The sequence below is a fragment of the Lethenteron reissneri genome, chromosome 58, assembly GCF_015708825.2.
Source record: "Lethenteron reissneri isolate LAM-NWPU_2019-01 chromosome 58, ASM1570882v1, whole genome shotgun sequence".
NCBI classification, from domain to species: domain Eukaryota; kingdom Metazoa; phylum Chordata; class Hyperoartia; order Petromyzontiformes; family Petromyzontidae; genus Lethenteron; species Lethenteron reissneri.
The window spans coordinates 7,798,100-7,818,106 of NC_083836.1; the positions used below are offsets into that span (position 1 = coordinate 7,798,100).

Consider the following 20,007-nt stretch of genomic DNA (forward strand, 5'->3'; position numbering starts at 1 on the left):
CGTCATCATCGTCGGCATCCTCGGCATCGTCATCATCATCAGCATCGTCAGCATCGTCGGCAACATTGTCATCAGCAGCAGAAGCAGCATCACCTTCGTTCTCATAATTGCAGCAGCGGTAGCATCGTGTTTGTAACGGGTTCCGGAGACACTTGTAGATGTACTTCTTTATTACAATACAACACTCCAACAGTACTCCAACTCTCCAACAGTACTCCAACTCTCCAACAGTCCTGATACTCTGTTACAGCCTAGGTACACAGCCTAGCTACACAGCCTAGATACTCTACTCTGGCTACGCTCCGGAACTCGCCCTCACAAGGTCGTAGAGTCGGGAGTTCCAGAGTCCCAGCGCTGGCTCTCACAGCATCCCAGGGTCTTCAGATGGCTGGTCGTGGGTCTTGGGTCTTGAGTTACAACTGGGCCCCGATTGTCCAGGGAGCTCTCCTTTTATGCCTGGTCCGACGAGGGGTGGGGCCGTGTGCGCCACCAGACATCCCACAGAGCACACACAGCCCCCCCCCCCCGTTGGCGGCGCCCAGGGGATTAAGCGCCTGGGAACTCAACGCCTGGCGCCGAGAGGCTTAAGCGTCTGGACTCGCCTGGGATCCCAGAGCCCCCAGCAGCCCCTCCCTTCTTATGTCACTACATGTTTAACGGCAGCATCATCATCAGCAACAGCAGCATCAGGAAAAGCAGCACCTTCTTTGTTATCTTCACAGGCAGCAGCAGCAAAACTGTAGCATCATCAGCAGCCGTGCACAAATCCAATTACACAAAATTTGGGTAGAATTCTTCTTGGTTCTTTCGGTAAAGTCACGTAGAAGGGAAGCAATAAAATAATAAAAATAAAACATAATAAAATAAAATAATTCTCACGACGTTTCGGCCACAACGCAAGCAGCCGTCCTCAGGTGAAGAATGAGACATTACCAAGCTAGGAGCTAATATATACGCTGCGTTGGAGGTGCAAGAGCGCCTTAACAAAAAGGAATGTGCATATGAAGAGGAATTTAGCATATTCATGGGAAATGCGTAGGAGGTGGGTGGGGGGGTCATAGTCATATTTGCCCATGCATTATGCAGGATCAACAGCACCAAGGGGGGGTGCAGTAGCATTAACAAAGGAAAAGAATGTTAATAGTATGTAGCTGCAGTTACTAAACAACAACGTAGAAAACTAAAGTATAAACTACATAAAAAACTAAAGTATAAACTGCATAGCACCATCAGTATACTTACTATACTCTACAATAAGCTGAGTTACTAACAACAAGTAATACATTACAATTCTACGTCGTAAAAAATTATATAATATGCTTCCATCTAAACTTTATTCTCTTACATCACACGAGCATACACCGTACTATATACTGCCATAGATAAACCCAACATTAAATTATATACTGTATTGCTATAAACCACCTTATACATTTTAATATAACACTATGTATTATTCTACTCACCCTAATGTGTATCACACTGCTATATATTTACTATACAATTACGATACTATATATTACTTTGTACATTGTATTAAGCATATAAATGTTATACTATTTGTTATTATACGCTGTACCATTGACCGTCGTATCAATGGGTGAGTCGTGGGGGGGAAACTTGCAGCGGAGCAAAGAATCCATTCCCTGCGGAGAATACAATGCCAGTGAGTGGAACGCGGTCTGAAAGTCACCGTAAACATGAACACAATCAGTTAAGATCCGAAATGGTTTATTACGTCCTTCCAATGATTGCTAAGCCAGAATCCATCTTCTCGGTTAAAATTGTCTCTGTGTTTGTATATGTGGATCGCCTCATGAACGAATCTCTCATGATAGCCAGATGGCTTGCAGAGAACCTCTGTCTTGGAGAAGTCAATGTCAAGCTTTAAATCGAAATTTGGGTAGAATTGTTAATAAAATCCATCCGAGTTGTTTCGTGTGTTTTTTTTCCCCGTCTACCCTGTGGCGTTCTCACTCTTTTCTCTCACTGCCTCCGTCCTCGCTTTGCAGCCGCAGAGCCGCTGATCTCCGCACTCGACAAGGCCAAGTGCTTCAGCACCGGGAACCTGTCTCCCACGTCCCACATCCAGCCAGGTGAACCAGGCGCTGTGGCACATTCACCCCCCTTCCCCACTCGCGCAACCCGACCCGCGCCGGAGCCATGGCGAGCCCGCCCAGCGCGGCCCCAACGTTGGATGTTCCACTGCGCCGCTGACGTCACGCGCCGACGGCTTCCGCGTCACTGCGGTCGACAATGACCGGAGCGTCCGTTGGGACCTGCGGCGCGTACAAAAATTCTGGGGCGCGCTGTCGTCACGGGTGCCACGCGCGGTCCGACCGTGGTCCGTCCGCCACTCGCCGGGCTGTGTTGGCTTCTGGTCGTCGAACGAACGCGCTGTGAGGTCGCGCCCGTTGCACGCGAAGCGCTTGACGCAAATGATACCTCGCTGATCTTGTCAAGGAGCGTAAGCCATCACGTGAACCTCGGCCATCCCCGCAGCCGCAGCAGCAGCGGCGGGCGGCTTTGTCTGGCCGTTGAATGAACGCGGTCGACACCGTGTCGTGCGCTTTCAGATGCGCTTCTGCGGCCGTCTGGAACGCTCTTCCTTCCGATATTAGGAAGCCACTGGAGCTATGCACTTCTAGATCATGTAGTTGATTGAGTGTTCTTCACTAATTTTCAGAGGGGGCCACTGTCACCAATAAGACACCATTGTGAGGGCCGCCGCACCGCCTGCAAGGGGTGTTCTCACACGGTGCGCATTGTCGCAGGGCCGCACGCCAGGGGCCACGCTAAAGGTCACCAGGGGCCACGCTAAAGGCCACCAGGGGCCACGCTAAAGGCCACCAGGGGCCGCCATTGGCCCGCGGGGCCTTACGACGAAGAACACCGATCTAGATTGAAAACTCATTTCTTTAGAACTCCTTCTTGTGTGTTTAGTTTGTTGTCCGTCCCGCGCACCTCCGATTAGCATGGTTGGCTACGTACGGTAGAAAAGAAGTTCAACATACATGCCTACGTATCTCTCAGTGGGCCTTACCTGGTAAAATAAAAAAATATATTTACTAGTTAGTTACATTGAGGGACAGCGAGACAAACACGTGTTTAGAAAGAAAACTGCAGTCAATGACATAATTCACATTGTTAAGAAATGGTGAGCGGGTCCTGGCCAAGATGGGTCATGGTTAGAAAGATTGATGGAGCCGATGTTTCAAGGATAGTTACGGAGTGGCAGCCACTGAATGGACCGCACCTGAGTGGACGCCCCCCGGGGAGGTACAGCGATGAAATCAGCTCGTTCGCTACGTATGGTGCGAAAGAAGTTCAACATGCACACACCAATACAAATACCCGCCATTCGCCACTAAGTGACGGTGATGTTACTACGGCGCCCGTGCCAGGTTAGGTGCACTTTGAGGCCACGTGAAGTGTCGCAGGCTCGCTGCCAGGAGGTGACGTGATAGACCCAGCAGATCCCATAGATTGGCTGACTGAGATGACTTGCCGATGGATCAGCTGTGCCCCCACTGTGCCAACTCGCTGTATTTTAGCCGCTCAGCGCTCCGCTCATTGTTGTGAGCATCGCTCCTCATGTACACACAAAAACAAAAAGACAAAGATCCCCCGTATAGCCTTTAACAGACTATTGGAGCAAGTGTTGTTAGCGAGTTCTTGTTAGCGAGTTCTTTTCCTATGAAAGCTGGCACAGCACACGAGGGGTGTGTGGCGAAAACCACGCCCAGCCGCCTTTATCTCCCCAGTGGCAAAGCTTACACACAGCACCCGCTACTCATTTGAGACCGATTCGACCTAGGGGAGGCCCAAAACCGGTCCAGATCATTGTCGCGGGTGTTGGCCGTGAGCGGGAATCGAACTCGGCCCGCCGGGTTTCGTAGCGCGGCTCAGCGCTGACCGCCGCTCTGCGCAGATCGCACGCGGGGCGGCATGCTGACACCGGCGTCGCCCTGAACCCGCTCGCCCGTCCCACCCCCCACAGGGGACTGGCTGCCCAAGCCGGCGCCCACGGTGGACAACAACGAGGACTACGACGCGGGCTGGTCAAGCGCCGACGAGCTGATCAACTCGTCCGAGGCCGAGGACGAGCAGTCCACCTCGCAGGTGGGCCATCCAGCCGAGCCTTCCCATGTCCACCCTCCCGTGCCCACCTCCCCGTGTCCACCTCCTGTCCACGGATAGGCTCAGGGCAGCGGCGAGGTTGACGCACGTGCGTTCGTTTGTGTTCGGCCACTGGCTATGCGTTGTCTACGTCGTAAGCCCCGCCGCCGCCACTTGTTTGCGAGCGCCAGGTCGAGGCGTTACAGCTCAGTGGTGGCTTTACCCGGTGAAGTAAAATAATTGTTTAGTTTTGTTGTTGTTGTTATTATCGTCACGCGGCGTTAACTCCGTTACGAAGCACAAACGGTGACCACGCATGGAATTTGGGGGGCACAAGTTCCACGGGCAGAAGCCCCGGGGGGCTCAGTGCTCCTGGGTTTTCAGGAAGGGAGAGGAATTGGGCTCACTGGCCCACCCAGGTGGGGGTCTGCGAGCGGCAGCGCGAGAGTTTATATGGGGAAGGAAGGGTGGTGTGGGGGGGATATCAAAAGTAAGGGGATAAGGAAACGGACGTGATGTTTAACACTCGGGCTTTGGCGACCAACATTATCCGTAATATAGGGGTGTTTTTGGGGGGTAAAATCGCGTAAATATGTATCCCTCTATTTAGGACCAAAACAGGAGGATTTCTCCACAACTCTGGCTGTCGCCTGATGATGCTGGTTGTAATAACCGGCGAAACGTCACTGCGCTCGAATGGTAAAATGTTGTGGGTTTACTCACCAACGCACAAACCGGCGTGCTGAACTCGTAACGAATTGCCACGTTTAGTTTACGTGACAAACCCTAACTAATGGGCTGTGTCGGGTGGTGGCGGGTTTAACGACGCACTTACATATTCACGCGACGTAACCCAAAACAACCCTGTAATGTAGACGTCACGTCGATGTTCTGCTGAGGCCGAGGTGCCCTGTGTTTGTCCCGTGCAGTACACGGCTCCCGGGGACTATGAGGCTCAGACGGCAGAAGAGATCACCTTGAAGAAGGGGGAAGGCATCATTCTGCTGAAGGAGGACAGCGAGGGATACTGGTGCGGTCTTCCTCACGAGCGATCAATGAAATACGATAAATACATTTCCACATTTTAAAAAAAATCATTATTGTTGCGCGTGTAAGAGTCATGTGCAACAGCATTCGCTAAATGAAATGAAATACAATCGTTATCATCGTCACCAGCCGTGATCTACCCGCTGCTCGATCAAGGCCCTTCGAAAGCTGTCACCATTTCCCACAATCCTGTGACGCAACAATCCACCTAGCCATCTACACTCGAGCTGATTCCGTAGCTCCATCTCCACAGTGTGCGTCCTGTAGGATGAGTTGCCTCCCTTGGCTGTCCCTCAAAAGTCAATCTCGGCTGTTGACCATCGTAGCGTCTCACGATGTGCCCCACCGAAGGCCACTGAACTTGGTGCCATGTGTGCGGTGTGTCCATGCGTGTGTGCGGCGTGTCTGTGTGCAGGGTGCATCCGTGCATGTGCACACGTCTGTGTATGTGTCTTTTGAATTTTGGTGTGTCTGTGTGTGTTTTGTGCATCCGAGTGTGTGTGCGTTCGTGCGGGGAGTGCTAGTGTAGTGGTGAGCGCACTGCCCTATGTACCCAGCCACCCGAGTTTGATTCCCGCTCACGGCCAACACCAGTGGCGATTATCTAAACCGGTCATGGGCCTCCCCTAACTTCAAATGAGTACCTGGTGCGGTGTGTAAAAACATCACCACTGGGGAGACAAAGGCGGTCGGGCGTGGTGCTGGCCACCCAACTCCCTCGTGTGCCGTGCCGGCCTTCATAGGTGCTCACTAACAGCACTTGCCCTAACACCCTGTTAGGCTATATGGAGGATATTTGTCTTTATCTTTATATAGCGGTTAGCATGCTGCACTACAAACCCGGATACCCGAGTTCAATTCCCACTCACGGCCAACACCAGTGGCAATTATCTGAGCCGGTCCTGGGCCTCCCCTAGGCCGACTCAGCCTTAAATGAGTACCTGGTGCGACGTGTAAAGATCACCACCGAAGAGACAAAGGCGGTCGGGCGTGGTGTTGGCTACCCACTCCCTCGTTTGCCGTGCCGGCCTTCATAGGTGCTCGCTAACAGCACTTGCCCCAACAGTCTGCTCAAGGCTACACGGGGGATCTTCTTCTTTGTGCAGGCTGGTGAGGAGCAGTGTTTCACTCCGGGAAGGCCTCGTCCCGGGCTCTCACTTCAAGTCTCCCGGCATCGACTCCAAGTCCTGCCAGTCGCTCAGCAGCTCCGGGGAGGGCTTCCCGCACTCCGGTGAGTGCAGGAAACCCCCTTTCTTAGCGGCCACCCCTGTTCACGACTAATCGCTTAACGACGGGCCTCCATAGAGCCCAATGTGTAGTGTATAGTGTAGTGTATGCTCGCTTAACAAGCAAATCACTTAACGGCCGGTTTCGTGGAACCAATTACCGTCGTTAAGAGGGATTCTACTGTATGCACGTTGGCCCAATAGCCGATTGTCAAAACCCCCCCAAAAAACCTCCCATGCATTTAGATTGTTTAGATTACAGAGACTCCTCTAATATACGAACGAGTTATGTTCCAGAGGTCTGTTCGGAAGTCGATTTGTTTATAAGTCCAACCTCACTCCTCTCAATTCCAAACATGTTGTACGGCGTGTACACTAAACACAGGGAAAGTCGTATAATCTCCTGTAGACATAGATGCCACTGGTTCTTCATGTTCTGTAGATGTAGATGCCACTGGTTCTTCACGTTCTATAGATGTAGATACCACTGGTTCTTCATGTTCTATAGATGTAGATACCACTGGTTCTTCATGTTCTATAGATGTAGATACCACTGGTTCTTCATATTCTGTAGATGTAGATACCACTGGTTCTTCACGTTCTGCAGATGTAGATGTCACTGGTTCTTCACGTTCTGTAGATGGAGATGCCACTGGTTCTTCACGTTCTGCAGATGTAGATGCCACTGGTTCTTCACGTTCTGCAGATGTAGATGCCACTGGTTCTTCACGTTCTGTAGACGTAGATGCCACTGGTTCTTCATGTTCTGTAGATGTAGATGCCACTGGTTCTTCATGTTCTGTAGATGTAGATACCACTGGTTCTTCACATTCTGCAGATGTAGATGCCACTGGTTTTTCACGTTCTGCAGATGTAGATTCCACTGGTTCTTCACGTTCTGCAGATGTAGATGCCGCTGGTTCTTCACGTTCTGCAGATGTAGATGTCGCTGGTTCTTCACGTTCTGTAGATGTAGATGCCGCTGGTTCTTTACGTTCTGTAGATGTAGATGCCACTGGTTTTTCACGTTCTGCAGATGTAGATGCCACTGGTTCTTCACGATCTGCAGATGTAGATGCCACTGGTTCTTCGCGTTCTGCAGATGTAGATGCCACTGGTTCTTCATGTTCTGCAGATGTAGATGCCACTGGTTCTTCACGTTCTACAGATGTAGATGCCGCTGGTTCTTCACGTTCTGCAGATGTAGATGCCGCTGGTTCTTCACGTTCTGCAGATGTAGATGCCACTGGTTCTTCATGTTCTGCAGATGTTGATGCCACTGGTTCTTTACGTTCTGCAGATGTAGATGCCACTGGTTTTTCATGTTCTACTGATGTAGATGCCACTGGTTCTTCACGTTCTGCAGATGTAGATGCCCCTGTTTTTTATGTTCTACTGATGTAGATGCCACTGGTTCTTCATGTTCTGCAGATGTAGATGCCACTGGTTCTTCACATTCTGCAGATGTAGATGCCACTGGTTCTTCACGTTCTGCAGATGTAGATGCCACTGGTTCTTCACGTTCTGCAGATGTAGATGCCACTGGTTCTTCATGGTTTACTGATGTAGATGCCACTGGTTCTTCACGTTCTGCAGATGTTGATGCCACTGGTTCTTCACGTTCTGCAGATGTAGATGCCACTGGTTCTTCACGTTCTGCAGATGTTGATGCCACTGGTTCTTCACGTTCTGCAGATGTAGATGCCGCTGGTTCTTCATGTTCTGCAGATGTAGATGCCACTGGTTCTTCATGTTCTGCAGATGTTGATGCCACTGGTTCTTCACGTTCTGCAGATGTTGATGCCACTGGTTCTTCACGTTCTGCAGATGTTGATGCCACTGGTTCTTCACGTTCTGCAGATGTAGATGCCGCTGGTTCTTCATGTTCTGCAGATGTAGATGCCACTGGTTCTTCATGTTCTGCAGATGTTGATGCCACTGGTTCTTCACGTTCTGCAGATGTTGATGCCACTGGTTCTTCACGTTCTGCAGATGTTGATGCCACTGGTTCTTCACGTTCTGCAGATGTTGATGGCACCACATCCGTCTATTGCGCGGCGGTTGATCTTACAACCCTCGGTCCGAACAGGCAACTGGACATACGGACAGGTTTGTTCATATCTCTGAAAGTTCGTAAGTCGAATTTTCGTAAGTAGAGGAGTCCCTGTAAGCTCTGCAACACACGCGTGTCTCCATTCGTCTCTCAGCGTAATTACAAACGTGCATCTGTAAACGCTTTGTTTTTTTTTCACACACTCATCAGCTTTTGTTCCATGTCATTTAGCGAAATCATTCTCAGTCAACAACGCAAATCTCTCCTCTGTCTTTGCAGAGTCGGCATCGAGCAACTGAAACCCCCTCCACTGGACCTTCGGTGGGTGGTGGCGGGGGAGGTGATGAGATGTCCATCTGCTGAAGGAAGGAAATGAATGATGCACAAACTGACCGCAGTCTCTAAGAAAGCACTGTACACGTATATGTTTTTTGTACGTCTTTGTTTATTTCCCTTTTTAACTTCTCTGCTTTTTTCCGCCAAACTCAGGATGCGAGGCCGGGATGGGGGAGGGAGGATGGGGTGGGGGGGGTATCCGAAGATGAGCGGAGGAGTACTGCAACGCAATTTGAAAGAGCGTCTCGATCCAGTTGAAAGCGTAAAGGTTTAGTTTTGTGTCACCGCCAGTGGCGTACACGCACACTGATACGTCATCACATTTTGTTGTCCTTCCCCCGCACCTCCGATTAAGGCGGTTGGCTACGTACGGTGCGAAAGAAGTTCAATATACATACACACGGTGGGGAAACCCGTGGTCTTTCGCTGCAAGCCTGCCTCCTATTGAGTTCAAGTGGCCATTCTCGTAGGGTTGCCCACCTCTAGAGGTACAGAAAAACTGGGTCTTATAGTGGGAAGGGAGATCTACATCTAACTGACAAAAAAAACCAGAGTGTTTAATGCTTCACGTTCCGGGAAGACTTACAGATATTGCAGGACGGCCACCTCAAAAGAGAGGATGATCCTGGGAAAACCAGGACAGGTGGGCAAGGCTTTCAGGACTCATCCACCACAAGTTTGTGGCGGAGGGACACATTTGTGCCAAACGTGTGCCAAGTTTGTGGCGAAGCACCGTTGCATGCAATCGAAATGCGTCGGTAACTGAAACTCTTTCCAGGCATGGATTTATGTTAAGATTTTTTAAAAGAAAAAGCGACTTGGCACAAACACGAGCAGGTTGACTGCTGTGCGTGGGTATTCGCGGGTGCGCTGTTCAGCTGTCCAAAACGTGGTTATTTTGGTTCGTGCCGCGCGCATTTCGGTGTGACGGTCCCGACGTTTCGCGCTGCCGGGTGCCGCGAGCTTTTTCATGCCGCTCCGATTCGTGCACGTGGGAGAGCTTGTGCCGCGCAACCGCGAAAACCTTCGGAAGTAGTTTTCCTCTTAGGTGATTGGTTGGGTTCGTGTCCTGTTTCGGTGCAACCCTAAACGGATCGGAGAGATATTTTACTCAATAAAAAACTGAGGCTCCCACAAGGCCACGTGCGGGATGACGCGTGGCACAGTTTGGCGCCGGCTATCACATAGAATGCGGTCGTGTCGCTGCAGTTCTCTGCGGTGAGTACAAAGTCTTAAAAAACAACGGCGCTACGCCTCTCTTAAATAACATGAACGCTGAACACGCTCGCACGTTGCAAGATTCAGCGGTGAATGGGACCCCTACCCTGCAGCTTGCAGAGATGGCTCGGAACGGGAAAGGCTTAAAGGGGTTTGTTCCGTTTTTCGACTGCGTTTCAATGCTGAGCTGTGGTTTTGCACGGCCGATGCTGTCTCCTTCGCAAGCAGTTCCTCGGTTCCTTTGCCCAGCGCTCTGAATGTTGCTAGATCAGCCTCCACCGCATCCTTCCTTGGATTGCGCTGACGATGGGGGCCAGCCAAGTTGGTGTTCTCGGCTGTTGTCTCTCGAGTGGCTTGTGACTGGAGGGTGTTTTTCACGCGATACACGCGGCTCGCTCTCATTGGTTGCCGATACCTTTTCAAATGGAGACCACGACAACCCGTGTGAGAGCCACAGCCCAGCAATGGAAACACCACGATGCAGGCCGTCACCGTGCAATGCCACTGCACGGCCTGTGGTTTCCATAGCCCGGCAGCGGAAGCACGTGGCGTACGTTACAACGTCACGTATCCGTCACGTGTCCGAAACGGGTGTTTCAACATATCTGCAGTATGTGAGCAGTTCGTACTGCTCACACACTGCACTGGGTGTGCACACTAGACGGCAGATATGTGACTGTCGGATATGCAACATTGCACTGTGTACATTGGCATGCATTCTATCTGTTTCGACGCTCAGTCTACGCGGTGTCGTTTGTTCGTCCCAGCTTGGTGGTGCACGCTGGCAAGCCAGCGGTGAGAGGTTGGGAGGGTTGGTGGGTCGCGTGGAGATGAACTGGAGGACAGGCAGCGTGCCCCTTTGGTGGTGGGATGGCACGTCGAGGGTTGCACACAACAAAACAAACTGGGACATAAGATCGTGAGAAGAACATCACAATACCGGAAGAGGGGAGAAAACTACACGTGACTCCATGTCTCGAGCGGTGTATCGTTATCATTATTGTTACACAAATGATGAAAAGCTGGACTTGTAATGTCCCGGTAAGACTTACAGATTGTGCTGGATTGCTCGCAGTGTGGGAGATATTGTGAAGCCAGGATGGCTCGCAACCCCTTCAGCAGCCTGTAGCCTGTGGGTAACCAAACAGCATCCTGTAGGCAACCCGTAGTTTGTCTCATCCCTCCGAGGCACGGGCCCTGCCCTAGCACGCGCGGCCACTTGACTTGGAACGAGCCTCTGTCGGCCTATGCTGGTGGAGACGAGGCAGGCCTCTGCGTCTCTGTCCCCTGGACAGGCGCGCAGCTCACGCCGGCGATGATCGTGTTGGCCCCGCGTCGTATGAGCCACGCTCAGGCGCCACGCGCGCGCTGCTGAAGGTGTTCGTTCCATTTTCATTGCCATCACTGGCAACCCCCCCTCCCCCCCACGGCTGCAATTCTTGAAGGTATAGGGGTGAACCTTCACTAGATGGTCAACCATCGGATATCCGACCGTCACATATCCTCCCTGACGGAAGTAATCGCCCCCCCCCCCCCCACACACACAACCAGCGCAGGAGAATTTGTTTAACGGTGTAACTCGCTTTCTCTACACGTTTCACAAATTTGACCTTCCTCGAGCGTTCGCGCGTCGCAAACCTGCGGCGGTCACCGTCGCCTCGCTCAACCCGCGACTCTCCAAGGACCGTCGCTTCGTTGACGTTCCTTACGAAGGACCGCCACCGAATCGTATTCACCACTTGCATTGCGCGGCTCTTGAAATGTTGAGTTGTCGTCTTTTTTTTTATTCCACCGAATTCGAAATGAAAACGGCTGTCAGTTGTTTTTTTTCAGTCGCCCACCCGCCTGGCCTCGCGGCGGCTGCGTTTGCCACGTGTTGTGGAGGTTCGCGGTTCGAATCCCAGCGGCCGCCCTGATTAATACTGCGGATGGATTAACCGTAAATATAAATGTATATATACATAAAGCACGCCGTCTGATTCACGGTGGACGTTAAAAGAGCCCGTGACGTCGTTGGCAAAGGGTAGGCCGCTGTGTGCCGGCGTCGCGGCCCAAATAAAACAAATTCCCAGCGAAATTACTCGATTATAAATGCTGTACTGTACGTAGTACATGGCAATCATCGCCCCCCCCCCCCACCCTTTACTAAGAAATCTGTGCAGGACCCTCCTGAAAGGATCATGAGACTTGCCCCCCCCCCCCCCGAGTAAACATGCACAATAACAACGGATCAAATAATACCAATTATCAATCAGACCTACTTGTGAATGTTCACCGCGATGTTGCTGGCTCGCTCACTTCATATTTGTTTTGAAATCACTTCGCGACGCAGTATTTATTCACGACGACGACGGCGGCGGCCATGTGATCTCGATGACACTGACAGCTGATTTTCTTCCAGCTGTCTGAGCAGGGACTGGATAAAGAGAACCCCCATATGCAATTGACCGCCCCGACACAACGCTCCTCTGCGTTTCTCTACGGAACGAGTGTCCCCTTGGTCTGTCCCCTTGGTCTAAGCAACATAATTGTGGGAAGCCAACTCGATACGAAACTCGGGAGGGTGCACGTGGGATTTGGTGTCAGCGGTGTTCCGACCTGCGGTCGATTTATTTTCGTACTGTGTTCATAGAATCGCGTGATTACGTTTTTTTGTTTCTTACCGTGCAGAATGAAAACTCTAAGAAAAAACAAATGTTTGCGAGTATTGTATTGTCTGCTCATTAGCTGCGTAGACTTATGACAAATGGTTTGTCTTAAGGCATATGATGATGATAAGCGAGTGAGCATACTTTTTTATATGCAGCAATCTTTGCATTGCTTTATTGATATTCCAAAATTTATAAAACTGTAATCACTTTTGCATTGCTCTTAAAAAGAAAAAAACCACACGAAAATTATAGAACCGTACTTCATGTTTTATGAATTTTGTATTTATGTATTTATTGATTTGAATTATTTATTGGCAGTTAAAGCTCGTCTCTGTATATATCATTTGCACGACACTGAACTCACGGAATTTATAAACATGCCAATGTGATGATGGTCACGATTTGTCTCCGTCTTTCACTTTTTGTGGCCACTGCCTTGTCTCCCGCCGCGGTGTCCGATGTGTGAATGAGGAGCGGGAATTCGAGTAGATATACGACGTCCAAGCGGCGTGTGGAAGAGTAGGCCAAATACACATTGAGGTCGGCCGTCTCGCGATTCCTCGAGTGGCGGCTCTTGCGCAATGCACGGCTGCAGCGTTACCCAGAGACTCAAATCTGCGAGGCTTTCGCCACCAATATCATCCATAATACAGGTTTTTTTTGTTGTTGTTGGCTTAGATCGCGTAAATATATAAATGTGTCGTTAAACCCACCACTACCCGACACAGCCAATTAGCAAGGCGAGTCACGTGAACGGAACGTGTCAATTGGATGTGTCAGGTGGTGGCGAGTTGTTTACATAACGCGAATTGGTTATAACGCGATGAATGTATTAGGGAACACGTTTTTTTCTTGCTATAACGCGGATGCGAATTGGATATAACGCGATCGAGTGAACGTAACCACGTCGCGCGAGTAAAGAACAAGCGGTTATAGCAGCTGCCTCGGTGTAGCATCATCACACAACAAGGCAGTGGGATGCTGCTGGATGCTTCGAGATGCTACCCACGCGCCTTAGTCTTTGTTCAGCCGGCGTGCGCATCTCACGTGTTAACGCGGAATGTGCTTTACCCCTATATGTGAACAGGGTGTTTGAAAAAGATGGACCCGATTTTAAATCGTTATATCTCTGCAACCACGAACCGCCCATGAATGCAACTTTTACCACTTGGAAGGGCGGGGCTTAGAGTTTCAATGATCACCGCGAGATGCCTCTCCCAGCGCACAAACAGCCTCTAGCCTCAGTCATTGCACAAGACACACTGCCTCAACGTTGGATAGGTCGCACGGGACCCCAAGACTTGGCGCTACACTCTTGGCCCCCAAGATCCCCAGACATCACAACCTGCAACTTTTTCTTGTGGGGATACTGTCAAAGACCGTGTTTTGGTGCCACCAGTTAAGCGACTAATCTGGATGACCTAAAAAAACAGAATCACGGCAGCGGTGACTTCAGTGGAAGGAGACACTTTGAGAGGCGTTTGGGACGAATTCAACTATCGTCTCGATGTTGTCCGTACAGCAGGTGGAGGGCACATAGAGCATTTATAAAATGGTTAGTAAAACTTGACAACTCATTAAACCGTTAGTAACTTTTTGTGTAATTGTAACATGTTGTCATCGTGAAATATACTGCTTTGAAATCGGGTGAATCGTTTTAAAACACCCTGTACATTCATTCTTACAACGCGATTTTTTCATCACGCGATGTCCTTCAGGAACGCAACTACCGCATTATAGGAGAATATGAATGTGCGTGAGACCTTGGTGATGGTGTGAAATAGCTTTGTTTTTCATTCAGATGTTGCGCCAGACAGCAGATATACGTGTCTGCGAACAGCTTCGTCGATCCACTGGCTCCGCACACCGTGACATACTTCACCCCGCCGGTAAGTGGGAGTTCCAAACGAAACAAAAAGCAGAGAGCCTGCCGCATGTGGTGTTGTGCACATAACGCTGTGGTTAGACCATAGCGCAGTGGTTAGAGCATAGCGCAGTGGTTAGAGCATAACGCAGTGGTTAGAGCGCTGCGCTACGAACCCGGCGACCCGAATTTAATCCCCAGTTGAGGGCCAACACCAAGTGACGATTGGCTAAACCGGTCCTCTCCTAGGTCGACTCAGCCTCAAAATGAGCACGTGGTTGTGGAAGACAAAGGCGTGGCGAAGGAGACGAGAGCACCGCTCACCACGACTATCCACGACAGAGCAGCTTTACAGAGCACTTCTCATTTCGTCAAGCCACGAAAACCTACTACGCCGGTCTCAAATAATACATGTTTTAGTTATTTTAAACCACGATGTGATTATCGCAGTTTTACCCACAAGATCAGTACTCATCGAGGCTGTGCTTGGCAGGACACTTTTGGCTTAGGTCCACACCACCACCCCCCCACAAGCCTATCATATCATCGGAGAGTTATTCGACCATACTTCTCCATCAGCCGTTGGTGAGGGCCAAGGAGGGTATGGCACGAGTTAGCGGCTCTGCGACTGCTCGATGGGCCAGGGAACGTGAGGATGGAACGTCTGCGGTGGAAGGCTCTCTCTGCGTTCTCTTCTGTGTGGTCTGTCGCTCGCTTTCCAATGATCTCTCCTGTGCAGGGTTGGCGAAAGCGGATTGGGAAAACTGAGCTCAGCCAAGCGGCTGGTGGAGGTTTTTATTTTTAACGTCCCGAACACCCACGAGGAATCATTTGTGGGCTTTAACTGGGAGAGTAAAATTGTTTAGTTTTATTTGTATGCTTTTTTTTGGTAGTGATTTACTTTCTCTTCCGAAACTTTGCACTCCTATCGCGTTCTTGTGTTGTTTGTTGTTGTAGCGTTCTGACCCGCCCCTACTGACAATATGTGGAAAAGGAGCATCATAGCTTATCGGATTTCTCGAGTATGAACAAATCAAATTTCCGATTCTGAATTGAAAGTAAAATAACCCACGTTAGCCTCCACACTGCGTTTCACCACAAACGCTCCACTCTGGCCTGGCCCGCGTTATCATCATCACCATCATAACAATCAATAGTTAACACATTCAACAATGAATCTGTGTCCCTTCGTCACAGTGCTGTAGCCAAGCTGCACAAACTCTGCACAAATTCACACTAGAATAACATTTAACACAAAACTCGCCAAAAAAAAAATGTCCTAGGCCACAGCCTAACCCAGTACATATTTTAACAACTAATCGTGACCCTGCCTCAGTCACTCAAGAAGTAAACATGTCTGCAAAAGGTAATGAATATATAGCCTCCGTGCTGCATTTCACTGCCTCACCTCGAGGAAGAGAATCACATTTTTAACTTTCCCTCCAAAAATACCACGGTCAAATCCCTGACAATCCGTAATCCAATAATCTGCAAATTCCTCGCTGTGCTCACGTGATTTGATCAGTAATTTTTTTTTGTTAGACTTGGAAATAAAGTCGAAAAAAACATGCTAAAAATGCCCCGTAACACATGTAAGATTTGGGTCTGAGATCAAATCTCGTAACCTCATAAGTCGGCGAATTTTCTCCCGGATTTGTGAAACAGCACGGCACTTGCCTCCCCACAATCCAAGGCGAACATGGTTTCCAGAGCTCACCTCCGCGTCGTGCGCTCTACAGACTGCAAATGGTCAGTCCCCCGCCCCCGTCATCTTTAAACCTAAATAATGGATGTTTGGGTGAGGCCATGTGATCTCCTAAGCCAAGAGTGTCAACTCTGAATTCGTCTATGAGTGTGCTATGCCTGGTGGTGCGACTACAATCTACGTACCTGGAGAAACCGCACTCGCCCGTATAGCCTTAACAGACTGTAGGGGCAAGTGCTGTTAGCGAGCACCTGTAAAGACCGGCGCAGTACACGAGGGGGTGGGTGGCCAGCACCACGCCCGACCGCCTTTGTCTCCCCTGTGGCGATGGTTACACATCGCACCAGGTACTTATTTGAGGCTGAGTCGACCTAGGGGAGGCCCGGGACCGGTTCAGATAATCGTCACTGGTGTTGGCCGTGAGCGGGAATCGAACGCGGGTTGCGGGGTTCGTAGGGCAGCGCGCTAACCGCTACACTACCGCTCCCCACACACACACACAAACACACACACAGACACACACACACAGACACACACAGACACACACACACAGACACACACACAGACACACACACACAGACACACACACACACACAGACACACACAGACACACACACAGACACACACACACAGACACACAGACACACACACACAGAGACACATAGACACACAGACACACACAGACACACAGACACACACACAGACACACACACATGCAGACACACACACACAGACACACACACATGCAGACACACACACATAGACACACACAGACACACAGACACACACAGACACACATAGACACACAGACACACACAGACACACACACAGACACACACACATGCAGACACACAGACACACAAGGGGTTATTACCGTGCTCTAGACTGGTCGTTTCATAGCTCAACGAGCCAACACCGAGACGTCTTCTCGCCTGCACCTTCCAAATATCCCAAACTGAGGAGGGGAGGGGCAGTTTTGTGTTCCTCGGCCTCTTCTCTTCGCTTTATCCACTCCTAAGCCACGACCACCACGCCACTGCGGAGCTGTGTGGATTAGGATTCTAATTATATTGTGCACATTGCGGGGGGGGCGTTTTTGTCTTGGCCATGGGTTCCCTCCTTGATATGGGGATTGTGCATCGCATGCCTTGGGACTGTGTGTGTGTGTGTACACGCGAAAGCACAAAAACCCTCAGAACATTGATGTGATAATGTCAGCTTGCCCTGTGCCCGCGTGTTCTGAGTGCACCCCACTGTGAACCATGTCAAACGGGCTACGCTCTGTGTGTGTGTGGGTGCACGAGTCGCGTTTCCACATTAGGGCGACACAAAGACATGCGTTGTTGTTTTGACACGTATGCTTTTGTGAACAATATTATTCATGTTGTGGATTTACTCTCCAACACACCGGTGGGCTGAAGTAGTAACTAATTGGTGCACGCTTCGTTTGCTTGACAAATATTACGAGTTGGCTATTGTCAGGTGGTGGCGGGCTACGACACATTTATACTTGAGTAATCTCACCCAAAAATCTTTGTTATCAAAGACACATTGTACAACGTCAGAACCACCATAGTCGTATTTTGTAAAAATTTGTTGTATCGTGCAGTGAATATCAAGTCTCGACTCATTATATATATTTCCAAAGAAATATATATTTTAAACATGTTAGTTTCTGACGAAACAAAATGGTGAGATTAACACAATAATTGCAAAGAGTTAAAGAGCAATTACCAGTGAAATGAGTGCTCCCACAAACATTGCACCGAATAATCGATGGGAAGAGAGTCATTGATCCCATCGCTCCTTGTATGACTTAACTGATGGCACGCCTTTGTTGAATGCTTTATAATTATGTTTCTTGTGATGCTTGTTTATCCAGCAACGCCTCAACTGAGCCTCAAGACCATTTCCAGGAGGGTCCTGCCAAGTGTGTTCGCAGTCGGGGTCGATGTTGCTTTGTAATCCCAATTGAGGAGTGATTTGCAGGCAGTGTTACTCTTTGGTTCTTTCGGTAAAGTCACGTAGGTATAAAATAAAATTAATTAAATCACGACGTTTCGGGCGCAGCACAAGCGTCCGTCATCAGTTCGCCCGAAACGTCGTGATTTATTTTATTTTATACCTAAAGTGACTTTACCGAAAGAACAAAAGAATATGGATCCCTGCAGTCACGAAAACTTCAAATCAAGATTGCAGGTAGTGGTTCAGCATTGCGATGTGTGGCCAATACCGTATGCGGCCCTTGCCCCACCACATTCTCCAACCATTATATAAACGGAGTGGTAGCTCCTGCAATCTCTCATTTACTTGATACAGCTGTCGTGGCTGTGATGGTACCACCTGAATACGGAAGCTTGTGTTGCCTCCGAAACGTCGTGATTTTTGTTTTATTTTATTTTACATTTTAATGTTTTTACCTACGTGACTTTACCGGAAAACCCTAAGAATATGGCCAATACCGGTTACATTGTGGGACGTGTGGGGGGGTTTATAGGAGAAAACCAGCGTACGTATGAATATAAGTTGAACTTCTTTCGCGTCGTACGTAGCCAACCGCGCTAATCGGAGGTGCGATTGAAGGACAACAAACGAAACACAAACAGCAGTGCTAAAGAAATGAGTATTTCAATCCGAATTTCAAAGTGTATAGCTCGACAATTACGGCGTATCTCGCATTGTACAATATGTCTTAGTTCCCCCATAATGTGGGGACCCTACTTGTGTAAACACGAGTGACCTGTTTGACATGGTTCACAGTGAAGGGTAGTCTCATGAGACAGGGCACATGGCAAGCTGACGTTACATCAACGTTCTGAATGACTGTTGGCCTCACACACGCGGTCCCAATGCATGTGATGCACACCCCCAAATTAAGAGGTCATGCATAGCCAAGAAAAAACAAGCTTTCTAAGAGTACCAGGAGGAACCCCATGGAGAATAGGGGGGAGGGCGGCATACAAGCTCCACACATTCACCCGAGTCAGAATTCGAACCCAGGCTGCACACAATAGACTGCCTTTGAGGAGTTTTGAGCACGTCACTGTATAGTATTCACACTAGAAGCGTAAAACATTGCTTAAGACAGTGCAGTGAATGGGCAAATGCAATTTAGAAGTTGTGGGAGATGCATATTGCGAGAATCGTCATTAAAAAAATCTATATTGTATCGTGTTGTGAAAAAGTATCACGCGGCAAACCCTGGTACTTGGCGATGAATGAATGCTGGGGGGTGTCTGGGTGCATGGCGTTACATCGAGATGAAGAGTCGGGCCGCCATACCAAATTTGGTTCTGCGCTTAACTTGGATAAATTCCGGCCCTAACGACGAATCCATCAGTTTGACTGTCGTGCAGCCAAAGTGCTCCCCCCTCTCTCTCGTCTGGGCCAAGAGGTAACTTGGGGCGCTCTCAGATGGAGCCCTGCGATATCTGCTTCTGTGGCAGCGGCCCAGAGTTACAAGTCCAATCGAATTTAGTGCCACCAGAACTCTGACACAAACGGGTCATACTGCTCCGCGGAAGATTGCGAATAGCCACTTCGTCTCGCGACAAAGCGATGCCGAGAGAATCAAATTGTGGGGTAAATGCCAACAACAAAAACCAGTCACACACCACGTGACCCTTCACTTCGATGAGTGCACGCCAAAGTTTACCCATCCACCACTCCAACGAAACAAAACAACGCGTGATGGTCAGACGGGTGCCCATTTGACCATCACGAGTTAGGATTGCTCAGTCACATTCCATTAAAAGCCCCTTCTGTTCAATGGCAAACCTTTATGTGTC

The 20,007-nt window shown here is 49.6% G+C and overlaps 1 protein-coding gene across 7 annotated transcripts in view; it reads left to right on the forward strand.

Moving 5' to 3' along the window:
• LOC133357615 (guanine nucleotide exchange factor DBS-like) overlaps positions 1-13,037 on the forward strand; it is a 198,514-nt gene extending 185,477 nt beyond the window's left edge. For 4 of the 7 annotated variants that reach the window (XM_061575651.1, XM_061575647.1, XM_061575652.1 and 1 more), the window contains 6 exons: positions 2,013-2,096; positions 4,001-4,122; positions 5,049-5,149; positions 6,273-6,397; positions 8,352-8,501; positions 8,725-13,037. In XM_061575651.1, coding sequence (XP_061431635.1) covers positions 2,013-2,096; positions 4,001-4,122; positions 5,049-5,149; positions 6,273-6,397; positions 8,352-8,501; positions 8,725-8,744 — 602 coding nt within the window. In that variant the 3' untranslated portion in view covers positions 8,745-13,037. The remainder of the gene's footprint in view (positions 1-2,012; positions 2,097-4,000; positions 4,123-5,048; positions 5,150-6,272; positions 6,398-8,351; positions 8,502-8,724) is intronic. The other 3 variants (XM_061575648.1, XM_061575649.1, XM_061575650.1) reach the window with 3 other exon arrangements.
• The last annotated feature ends 6,970 nt before the right edge of the window (positions 13,038-20,007 follow it).